Genomic DNA, 12006 nt, shown 5'->3' with positions numbered 1-12006 from the left:
TATGTATTTAAAATGCTTGGCATTTATTCTCTACTTTGTCCTGCTTATATGTCTGCATAGTTACTTACTGAGCCGATCAGAGTCCGTCAACTGTCAGGACTGCAGGAAGTGTTGCACATGCGCAGTACCTCCACTCGGCTAACCAATGGCGTCAGCTTGACGGCCCTCAACACACCTGCGCGCCGTATTTAAAATGAAGGCCACGGTCCTAACCTGCTAATGCTCCTTTATTTTGGTGATGTTATTTTGCATGTGGCGTGTATAATTTGCAACTTTTATTCATTTTGCTGGTGTTGTTAAGTTGAGTTGGTGAGTGACGGACTGCCTCCTTGCCTTCTTAACGTACTTTTAAAAAAGTCAAATCAAACCGGTACTGTATTCTGTGTGGTTTTAGTGTATACGACAAGGCTGAACGAAGCGTGAAGACTCGCACGTTAGTGACAAGACTGACGTTTGCTCTATGCAGCGCAATGATTACTTTCTTCTTTTTACTTTTCACTGTTGTAGTTTTTACATAAACGTAGTTTAGATAAGATTCCAAGGTTAGATGCCATTGTGCCGTTCGGAGAGAGTTTATAAAGAGCCTGATTATCTTGAATCTCGTGTACCTAAATTGTGTATTACTTTTACCTAACGGTTCTTGTAGGTACTCAAGTAGGAATATTAAAACAGCATTCCATAAATGCAGGATGATAATATAAATGACGATGTAATGCTTATTTCCATGGCATTTGGAGTTAATATACAGTAAACGCTATATGGTGTTCTGAATCTGAACGTGTTACGTTGATGTGATTTGTCTGTCAAGATCTGACGTATGTGTTTTTTTTTTTTTTTTTTTGCTAATATGTAAATAGACTGAGTGAGCCCCTCCAGCCCACTGTGACTTGAAGTGTATTTCGATGTTCGGGTTTTGGTAACTTTCCGCTACAGTGCCACACAGCCGGCGTAATGTTCGGAGCTTTGAAAAAAGGAAACGCAAAGCTGACCGAATCTTTTTAAGAAGTACATTTTACTTTTAAGCTCGAAGACATTTATTCTGAAGTAACGCGTAATCGCGTTTCTTGGTTTTTTTTAAACGACTTATTTCAGGTTGAGGTTTGGGTAAATTTGCTATCAACTCCGATAATACAGGTACGTATTGTAATCCTGACAGGATCCAAAAATCCGTTTCCCCATGTACAGTAGTTCTCGTGCATTGGATCTGCTTAAGTATAGTTTTGAAATCTTTTGTATGAAACACATTTTGGGGGTTGACAAACACACCAAAAACTTATTTATTGCTCATTCATTATTGCTATTTGTTTAAGCCATACATAAGCCAGATGCAAATACTTTAGGCATGCATTTGTATTTATTGCAACCTGCTCTCCTTTTTGTTATTGACTACAAATTGCCCCATCAAATCTACTGCAGAATATGCTGTCTTTATGAAGTACATGAACCAAGTTAGCAGTGTTTGAAGGAGTGTTTTTTTTTTATACATATAAACTTTGCAGATCGCGCTGTAAAACGTGCTCTATAAAGTGTATTCACAATATTGTTTGGTTAGAGCATTCATCTTTATAATGTTTTTTTGCAGATCACAATTTGTTTACTACTGTTTTATTTATTTTAAATTCTAACTGAACTCTGACTCTTTCAGGTAAAATCATGCCGACCAAAAATGAATCGGTTGAAAGGATTAAGAAGTTCAAGAATAAAGGCAAAGACCCATCTGTAAGAAACATTTTGGAACTTCTTTCCTTTATGAAACACTTTGCTTTTATTTAGCATGTTAATATAGTTTTCATTTTGTGTGCATTGTTCAGCTTGACATCAATTTCTTTTAAAATCATTTTAATATATAAGTGCTATGTCTCTGTGGTTCTAAAAGATGGTGCATTAGAAGCACTTGTAGCAATAAAAGACATTGCATTTGTAATTTAAACAGATGCACATTACAAACATTTTGTAATCCATCACAAATGTTTGTATCATGTTATTGCATGCATTACAAATTGCATTCCAACAGACAGTGCACATTAACCTTAACACTGGGGTCTATGTTGATTACTTGGACTTCAACCTGTAATAGCACATCGATCACTACCAAAAATATATTGAATTGTAAAGTTATTTTACTTTGGTTTGTAGTAGTGTGTGTGTGTGTGGTTTTTTTGTGTGTGTTTTTAATATGAACACAAATGTAAAATGGTAACATTTAAAACATACAATGATATTTAAGTTGTACATATGAGCACATTCTCTTAAACTTCAATTCACTTTGTGCTCATGTACCCTGTACAGCACAACCTGCACTCAAATGATGAAAAGACAAAATGTGTTTAAACAGCTCTGTAATACAAAGCAGATCCAAACTGAGAACCTAATGGCTGTCCTTTAATGCTCTGTTTAGACCATGGTCAGCTGACAACGGGAGAGAGCAAAAACTGCAGTCGATTAAGAGAGTGATCCGTAAACCTTGTGTTTAGCAAGATTTTGATTATATTTAAATCAAAGGATCTGGCTAGTTGGCAAAACAGAACAGTGGAGAGTTTCAACTCCATTTAGTGTACATGGAGAAAAATATCTCTGTGTACTTTGGTTTGCTGATATATTCAAAGACAGTCTGGCCTGGGCCTTGAGTGCCTTTTTCTGTACCTCAGAATTGTGCGTTGTATGCAGCAGGTTCCAACTCTTGTCTCCACTTTGTTTGTTGTGCCTCCACTGAAGCCAGCTTTGGTCTGTGGTCTGGAGTACCTGACTATGCTTGGACTTCTTCAATTTTCAAAAGTCGTTCTCGGAGACTGAATAAAAAAAGCAGAATGTTTGCACAAATCTCTCCGTCCAAGGAGTGAGCAATCAGTTAAACAATTCATTTCTTTTTATACTTTCCTATTAGCATTACATTATCTAATACATCCCATCATCTGACTCTTAATATGCAGAGTTCTATCATCTTAACCAATCTACAGCCACCAGTAACTTTGCATACATGTTGATTCTTCCATTATTCTAAACATCGCTTTGTTAATAGGGGTGTCCTATGGGTTTTCCCATTGATCTTTATTGTTGCGTCCTAATAGGGGTGTTTGGGCTTTCCCACTAGTTTGTCCTCTCATTTTAAGGGGGTGTTCGTTACACATCTACTTCATTTTAACTTTGGCAATAATCTTGGTGGCTTCTCTAGATGAGGCAAAAGCATCTTTAATCTGTTAAGTTAACCCTTTTAGTTCTTTTCCTTATGCTTTTAATGATCAATTGTTATAACTTTAAGAGTATGATTGTACTGTAAATCCCAATACATAGAATATTTGATTAAAATTCTATAGTTTACACTATTCATGGTAACAAAGGCTAGAACAAGGACTAAATTGTGTAAATGGTATCAAATAGCCCGTAATTGCCCTTTTTAAAGCAGTTTTATGCAGTAAGGGTTTTATCAGCATGTGCAAGGTAATGAGTCTTTAGCCTGTTTTTATAAATACATGGACCAATGGGGTGTTCCTTATCCTAGCATGTTAAAGTGTGGTACCTCCACAGCTAAAAGCTTTACCTCGGATGATTTTATAGATAGCCTGGACCTTACAACCCTCAATTTTCTATTTAAAGACATTAAGAGACTTTAATATAATACAATTGCTTGTAAGTGGTCCTAAACCTGCATGGAAGACTACGTACAATCTTAAGAATAGGAGATAGTAGTATTCCTACTTAATGTAGCTTCATGAATTGAATGCACAGTGTGAATGAAATATTGCACTTCTTACAGGTGCATTATGTTCATGAACTTGCTTTCCCTTTCATGAACAGGGGTTGCAGAATTCACACCAATTGAGTTATTTATACATTTAGTTTATACAATAGTTGTGTGGTGTGTGGTGTTTTTTTTTTTTTTGCAATGATCTTTTTAATTTTGTTTAAAACGATGAATATTTGCATGTAAATGTCCTGAACCTTTCTAATCATGGTGTTTGTTCCCTATAATGATGCTAACATGGCGTCCTGAGAGGTACCAGATCGAACATGGGACAAGGATGAGGTGTACCTTCTAAAACCATGAAGTAAATTGGTGTCTGAGGCAGAATTCTCAAACCTATGTAGCCGAATGATGTCTTGTGATATCAAATGTAGTGCTCCCCGTCGGAGAATAGAAATGAATGCATTTTCTGTGGTGTAACGGAATAATAGCCACAGCAAAACTATTTTACAGTGGGTTGAAAGGCACCCTGGCCACCTTAAAAAAAAAAAAAAAACTAATTTAAAAGTGGTCTACATGTGTTGATTCTGAGGCATTCAGAAATATTACCTGTCAATGAAGATGTATTCATGTGTGCCACGTTTACAGTAATTGGTTTTCTGTTTGGGTTATCAAATATTAAGACAAAATGGAAAAACCCTAAAGGGTGGTCCAGGGACAATGGAAGTTTAGTGTAAATAAGTGGGGTGTGGTGTGTTGTGTGTGGATTTCCCCTTCTCTCTCGCCCCTTCTATGGGGTGAACTATTGTGCAGCAGCCACTAATGGGCATTCTCACCACACTTTGTTAAATCCAATTACATGTGTTTATATTGTATGAGCAAGCCATTGAAGAACAGAGAATTTAAACATTTCTGTGTATGCATGTGTAGCTCTGCTACGTCTGCTGCATGTGATTTGATTAAAGCAAAGTCCAGTTATAACCTCTCAAATCTTTGACACTAGTAATGAGGATAGTTGGGAGGTATCCACTCACCAAAATTGACTTCTGATTGTTTTTTGGCTTTCTTTGGTTGCTTCACTAACATGATTACGCTTCTTAAATGGTTATTGCTCGCATTTTAATTTTTTTAGGAGCTTCGGAAGCAGAGGATTGAAGTGAGTGTTGAACTTCGTAAGTCACAGAAGAATGACCAGATGATGAAGAGAAGGAATATGTCCTCCCTTCCAGATGATGAACCACTCTCTCCTGAGCAAAAAAAACAAGAAAATGAAAAGGTTAATCAATTTGCTTATCTTCCCCTAGGGGAATCCTTCACTGTTCCATGTAATGACTGAAGCAGATAACTTTTTTTCAGACCTTCTGTTGCATGGAGTGAATATGGGTATCTTGCCAATTGGCCAAAACTTGCTTCCTACTTGCATAAGTCTGCTGTAAAAATTACAAGCCATTCAGATTATACTATTTAAGTGTGAAATCTCAGCATGTCTATAAAACAAAACCCTCTAATTGTAAGTGCATATTGAGCAGTGGTATTTGGCACTACTCCTTAACAGCTTCAGGTGACATATAGTGGTTCAAATTTAGGCCCATGTCATTTCTGTATGGAGTTTACAGTATATTCTGTATAATGAGTTGTATTTGTTTTGTATGTAGGAAGACCACCACTTAGGCTAATGGGTGACTCTCTCTAATTTGGCCACATTTGACTTTGTGCAAGTGGGCCTGTTGATGTGCAGGTATCCATTCCAGGTTTGGTTCCTGCATTGCACCCACTGATCTGTTAAAGCCACCAGAGGCTCTACATGGGGAGTAAGTGGATTTAAAGGGTTAATTTGGGTGTTTTTAAATCAATTGAAATTACTGAATTTTAAAATTGCAAGCTGCTAACAATCTGGATAAATTCAGAGAATATAAGTTTATAAAAACACATTTCCAAAATTCCTGAAACCGCTGCCAAACTGTGTCCCTATAGAAAAGATGGAATCATAGGAGTTTCTGTGTTTTCCACTTGTACTAAGGAAGTTGTGACCTAAGCATTCCAGACTGAAATGGCTCACTTGCCTTTTGCTTCTGGAGGGCTATGCATTCCAGCAGAGAGAATCCCTTTTTATCCATCCCAGTAGACGATGCCGATTACTGTTTATGGGGTGGCACATGTCCAAACCACTTTGATTGGTCCTCTACTATTTTGCAGTAACACCATCTACTCCAAGTTGGTGCCCGGAAATAAAAATGCCTTGCCATACTGCAGTGGCTGATACCAGCAGAAAAATCATTTTGGACTCTTTATAGCCATAATCCTTTTTTGGCCTCTACTTGTGGCATATGACCATTGTTGGAGATGCACATTGATCTTGGTCACATTTCATTCCCATCTCTGCTGTAAAGCGCCATGCTCCTGTTGTTGTATAACTGTACTTGGGTCCAGAAAGTACCATCCACAGAGAGGGTTGTGAAGAAGTACCTGCCATGGCTGTTCTTTCCCCACTCAAAGTTGAACCTGTCTTACATATTCTGCTTAACCTATGGCTACTCGGTCTAATTTTTCTTACAATTAAATGCTGAACAGTTGATGGTCTACACTTCTCTACTGACATGACTAAGAAATCGGATATGGATGTGACATGCCTTTCCTGTTGGACTTTGACTAAAGTTTTGTTGCACCAACTGTATTTACTAGTTGCATTTTGCTTGAATATGGTCATTGTAGACCATCCATAACTACCACAAAAATCTTAATTGCTGTAGTAAGTGTGTGACTGGTTCAGCCAAGGGGTCTACAACAGCATATGGGGCAGCTCAAAAACCCACCCTAGATTGCAATCAGTGTTTAATGTTGTGCTTAAAGGAAGGTTGCAGTATTTACCAAATACTCCAACTTCCAGTACAAGTTAGCAAATCAAATTTGTGCCAATAGCTGACTTCTACTTAAAAGGTCTATTTTGTGAATATGTCCCAACTGAACCTGATGGTTATTGTACCTGATCCTTGCACCCAAAACAGCTTCATTGTAGTGAGCTTGACTGTCCTAGTAGCGTTACTTGAACAAGTATTGATCAGTTTAGCTACCCTGTTTACTTTCAGGTGCAAGTCATGGTGTCTTTCCAGGGTGAATTTTGACATTTCTATTTTTGAGCTGCATGTGGCTCATTGAGTTATGTTATCTAACATCAATTGGGTCCTTGTTGGGTTATTCCCATATTTGCATTTCTGTTTATACACTTATACACTTTCTTCCTCATAACAAAATTGTACATGCTACAATGGGTAGCACTTTGTAAAATGTGGTGTGTGTGTGTGTTTTTTTTTCTCTAGCACGAGTTGCAGCTGCAGCTTCCTTTGACAGTGAGTTTTCTGAAAATGATGGAAATCTTTATTTTACACAGGTTTGGCATTTTAAATTGGTGGCCTCCACAGGAGGAATGAGTGAGTGGCTTGCTAAGGAGCTAGATTTAAAGTGTAAAGGTTGCAGGTTCATAATCCACTGTGGCCTACTTGTGCAAAAAAATAGTGTTTTGGGAATTGTTGAAAGTAAAGATGGTGGGGTTTGTCATACTTCTGACTCTGCTTTTTAGGTTTCTGAAACAACAATTGAAGAAATTGTAAGGAATGTGAATGGCAAAACCACAGAGGAGCAAATTAGGGGGACTCAAGCTGCCAGGTATTGTATATTACTATTTGTTTGGTTTAGGTTGATTTTAAAACTATATAATGTATTCAGTGCAATAATTCTATTTGGCTGTCCTTCCTGTGCAAGTGGTAAATTCCATAATGAAGTTTTACTTCCCCAACACGCTCCTTAAAATGCCAGCATAGTGTTGTCCTGACTTTGGCTTTAAAATAGGGGCATTCAAACTAGATGTATGGTACATTAGTCTGCTGTAATAGGTATCCAAATTCCCTCGCCATGATTTACTTGGGTGGCAAACTATTTAAATACATAATGCACTGAAATTGAACTTACAGGTCTATGTAAAGTCAAAATAACATATCAAAAAGTAAAGGCAATTTCAGAATTGCACAATAATGGCAACTGAGAGAAGCTGATGCAATGCAATACATTCACTAGGCTTCTGGGTAGTTCAAACATACAGCTCTGTGCTCTGCCTTTCTTCTAGATGAAGCCAAAATCCAATTAACATGGACGTTCTGCTCTGGGATTGCACCATTTGTTTAACAAGATGCCATAGGGAGATTTCTTTGGGCACATGCAGTGAAATCTGCTGAAATTCACTGAAGAATGTTGGTTTGTGTAGATCAGTAAGCTGTTTGGATACCTGTCTTGCACAGTCTTTACAGTACCCAAGTCATCACGTGATATGGCAGGTACAGATCCATAGCTCATATCCAAATCTGCAACAGCAGATGAGGTAACCCAACAGCCTTCTCTGAAGGCATTTGCCATGTGGGCTTGTGTGCGTGATGTTTAACCAGATTATGCTTCATTGGTTACACTTGGTTTTTCACACTTTAAACCTTTCTACCCATAATTTGAGTCATTTTGGTTTCACTTCCATACTGAACCAACATCCTTTGCATTTCGTCAGGTTTCACTCCCTCTGCCCAAAAATCTCTATGGCATTCAACAATGGTGCAGTCCCACAGTGTAGTGTCTATTTGACTTTGGCTTCAACTAGACTGGAGAGCTGCACTGTGCGTGTTCAAACTACCCATAATATATATTATAATTGTCATGGTGCAAATGTGGTGTGTGTGGATGTTTTTTGGGGTAAGGGTCATCACTAACTTGTGATTTGTTCTTCTGGTGCATTTTCTAGGAAGTTGCTGTCCAGAGAACGGTACCCTCCCCTAAATGAAATCATTAATGCTGGGATGATCCCAAAATTTGTTGAGTTCTTAGGCAGAGATGACGAAAGTGTTCTGCAGTTTGAAGCTGCCTGGGCTCTCACCAACATCGCCTCTGGAACATCTGCACACACTCTGAAGGTTGTGGAAGGAGGGGCTGTTCCAGCTTTCATATCCCTGCTGTCATCCCCTCATATGCACATCAGTGAGCAAGCTGTGTGGGCTTTGGGGAACATTGCAGGTAAATCTTTTAAAGAAACCAAAAGCACACTTACTGAAATATGAAAATGTTTGCCAGTGTAACAAGCTTGTATGCATTTTCCTCTTGCATAGCACCCCTGAACCCCAAAAGCATGTTAAGGGTGTAAAGTCCAAGACCTATCTTTATTTTGGGCCGCCTAAGGGGTAGTTTTAGCAACACTTACTGTGTTCAATGGCATATTTTGATGAACTCTCACTAAAATGTAAAAAATTTTTTTTATATAAATTTTCTCCTAGGTGATGGCCCAGTGTATCGTGATGCTCTCATTGATTGTAATGTAGTGCCAGCACTCCTAGCAAAAGTCACACCAGAAACGCCAGTAAGTGGTTTTAGGTTTGTCCTGTGTGAAGTGTCCTAAACCTAACAAATAAACAAGCCTTTTACTGAACCTTCTCCCATTATACCTTTAGTGTTGAGTCCAGAGCCATTGATTTAAAATTTTTTTTTGGTTCCCTTTTTTGTTTTTTTGAGAGCTCCTTCTGGAAAAGCACTCCTTTTTAAATGAAGCTTCTGATCATTTAGCCTAACATGGTTATCTGTAGAATGTATCCTTGGGTTGACCACCTGCCACTTTTTTGATTCCCACTAACTTGGATGAAAACGGTGTTAAAGTGAACTCTTCGGTTGACTTGCAAAATGGAAATATTCTCCTTTTGGTAGTTTTTAATATTTCTATAAGCAATCGGTTTGGTGCTTGCTATGACATAATCGGGACCTTTTTTTTTTTTTCCCTCTAGGTTGGTTTTCTTCGTAATCTCACCTGGACTTTATCCAATTTGTGTCGTAATAAGAACCCTTATCCACCTCTATCTGCTGTGCAACAAATTTTGCCCACCCTTATTCAACTCTTGCATCATGCGGATAAAGACATCCTCTCTGATGCTTGCTGGGCTGTTTCTTACCTAACCGATGGGTCAAATGATCGCATTGATGTTGTGGTGAAAATTGGTGTTGTACCTCGCCTTGTCCAACTCATGGCACACCCTGACCTTTCAGTTTTGGTGAGAATGTTGGCTTGTAATTCTTTTTAAGAATAAGAAATATCCTGTCTTGTGATGGTGGAAAATTGTGAAATTTACTAAATCTGTAGCAAAAATTCATGGGTGCATCCTTGCCAGTTGTAATGTTAAACAAAATGTTGGTGTTCAGCATTCTGTCTTGATGTCTAAAACTTCAAATATACAAGGCTTGTGAAAATTTGAATGATTGGTGGTTACCCTTTCAGTAACTTATAGCTTACATTAATTTTTTTTTTTTTTTGTTCACTGACCTTTCATATCCATCCTGTACAGACTCCAGCTCTCAGAGCCATTGGAAATATTGTGACTGGGACAGACTATCAGACTCAGATGGCTATTGATGCAGGAGTGCTTTCTGTCCTACCTCAGTTGTTACGCCACTCAAAAGCAAGTATACAGAAAGAAGCTGCTTGGACAGTATCAAACATCGCCGCAGGGCCGTCTCCACAGATCCAGCAATTGATCACTTGTGGACTCCTTCCCCCACTGATTGAAGTGCTAAAAAATGTAAGCCTCCCAAGATCGGTACCAAGGTTTTGAATGAATTGCTCCAATTGGATTGCTGGAATATCCCATTGCAGTGATCTGCTCTATTGTTAAGCTGAATTCAAGGTCTCTTTTAAAATTTGCAGTTACTGTATATATGGAACTTTCCTTATGTTTAAATCCATCAGAGATGGGGAATGTATCCTAAGTTGGTTATATTGCTGAAACCCCGACCAAAAATCAGATTAACCCTCATCTTGAAGCTGCATCACTGGAGTGTGTTTTGACACTACATTCATGGCTGATGCATTCATTTTGAAAAGTCTGCATTTGGCAAATATTAAAATAAATACAGTTTTGTAATGCCCAATACAGAAAAGGTCATTTTGTGCTGATGTAGCAATTTAAAACTGTTTTGTGGTGCAAAGTTGAACTAACCTCTCCATGCTGCTGTATAAACGGTTTCAGTTCAGTGTTTGTTCTTGCAGTGATTTTTATAGATCTGTGTAGGATTTGTTTCCTTAAATGATTACATTTGTACTGTGTGTGGGTTTTACTAAAAAAAAAAAAAAGTCCAACTAATTGCCAAGTGCCCTTTTATAAGGATTCATTCTTCTGCCATACCTTTTGAATGTCTTGTATAATTTCCTTTATCTTTAGGGAGATTTCAAATCCCAAAGGGAAGCGATATGGGCTGTGACCAATTACACCAGTGGTGGCACAGTTGACCAGGTGGTATATCTTGTCCAGTGTGGGGGACTGGAACCACTGCTTAATCTTCTCTCTGTTAAAGACAGCAGAACCATCCTAGTAACTATAGATGCCATTACAAATATATTCTTGGTGAGTAGCAGTAAGAAGAAATTAGTGTTATTCTCTCCAAACAAGTTTTTTTCATTTCCTAATGTTGAATTTCAAACCTGCACTGTTACAATCTGTTCAAATGCAGGTGTACTGACGCATAAACTTGCTTGGAGTAGAAAATGTTTCACTATTCTGTTTGTATTCTGAACTCCTGTAGGCAGCAGAAAAGATTGGTGAAACTGAAAAGCTGTGCTTGCTTGTTGAAGAGCTAGGAGGTCTGGAAAAAATCGAACATTTGCAATCCCATGGCAATGACACTGTGTATCAAGCTGCACAGACTCTGATTGACAAGTATTTTGGGGAGGTGAGGGTCTTTAAATATTGGTCAGTCAGACTCTAAATATGAAAAGCTTACTTGTCAGCAAAACCTGCTACACTTAACCATTTGCATGCTGCTCTTAATTGTGCTAAGCCTTGAAGCATTCAATTACCACAAATTTAAAAATTTCTATTTTTTTTTTTTCTCTCCATTCCCCGACCCCCTTCCCTTTTTCAAGGAAAATGAAGTGCCAGTATATCCTATGGACCCAGATGCTCCTGAGATGCAATCGCAGTTCAATTTTTAAATAGACCTCCACCTATGCTATACCAGAATCTGACAAAGGAAACTGCATTTACAGTTTTTTTTTTTGTATTTATTTACTATTTATAATACAAGAGTTTTGCAAGTCCTTTGGATATTGTCTTATTTATTCTTCCCCGGAACTCCAGTTGGATGTAATAGAAACTGTAGCAATGTATATTGCATTGTTACCAATGTTGGAGCAGTCCCACCAAGATCTAAGCAAATTTTATCTGGCACCCTGTTATAAAACTATGCCTGATCTGGTGCCAGATTGATAATAATTTGATATGAGTACATTCCTGTGGCATACCCTGGTGCAG

At 38.1% G+C, this 12006-nt stretch overlaps 1 protein-coding gene across 1 annotated transcript; it reads left to right on the top strand.

The window, feature by feature from the left end:
- The first annotated feature begins 210 nt into the window (after positions 1-210).
- LOC120543142 (importin subunit alpha-5-like) lies at positions 211-11792 on the top strand. Its single transcript, XM_039776024.1, has 11 exons — positions 211-309; positions 1646-1719; positions 4815-4958; positions 7260-7345; positions 8463-8731; positions 8989-9071; positions 9490-9753; positions 10045-10278; positions 10918-11100; positions 11279-11425; positions 11619-11792. The coding sequence occupies exons 2-11, from the start codon at positions 1654-1656 to the stop codon at positions 11685-11687; spliced, it is 1545 nt and encodes a 514-aa protein (XP_039631958.1). The 5' UTR covers positions 211-309; positions 1646-1653; the 3' UTR covers positions 11688-11792.
- The last annotated feature ends 214 nt before the right edge of the window (positions 11793-12006 follow it).

Source organism: Polypterus senegalus, chromosome 13 (assembly GCF_016835505.1).
Source record: "Polypterus senegalus isolate Bchr_013 chromosome 13, ASM1683550v1, whole genome shotgun sequence".
NCBI classification, from domain to species: domain Eukaryota; kingdom Metazoa; phylum Chordata; class Cladistia; order Polypteriformes; family Polypteridae; genus Polypterus; species Polypterus senegalus.
The sequence above is the reverse complement of the archived record's forward strand: the minus strand, read 5'-3'. Positions and strand labels throughout refer to the sequence as shown.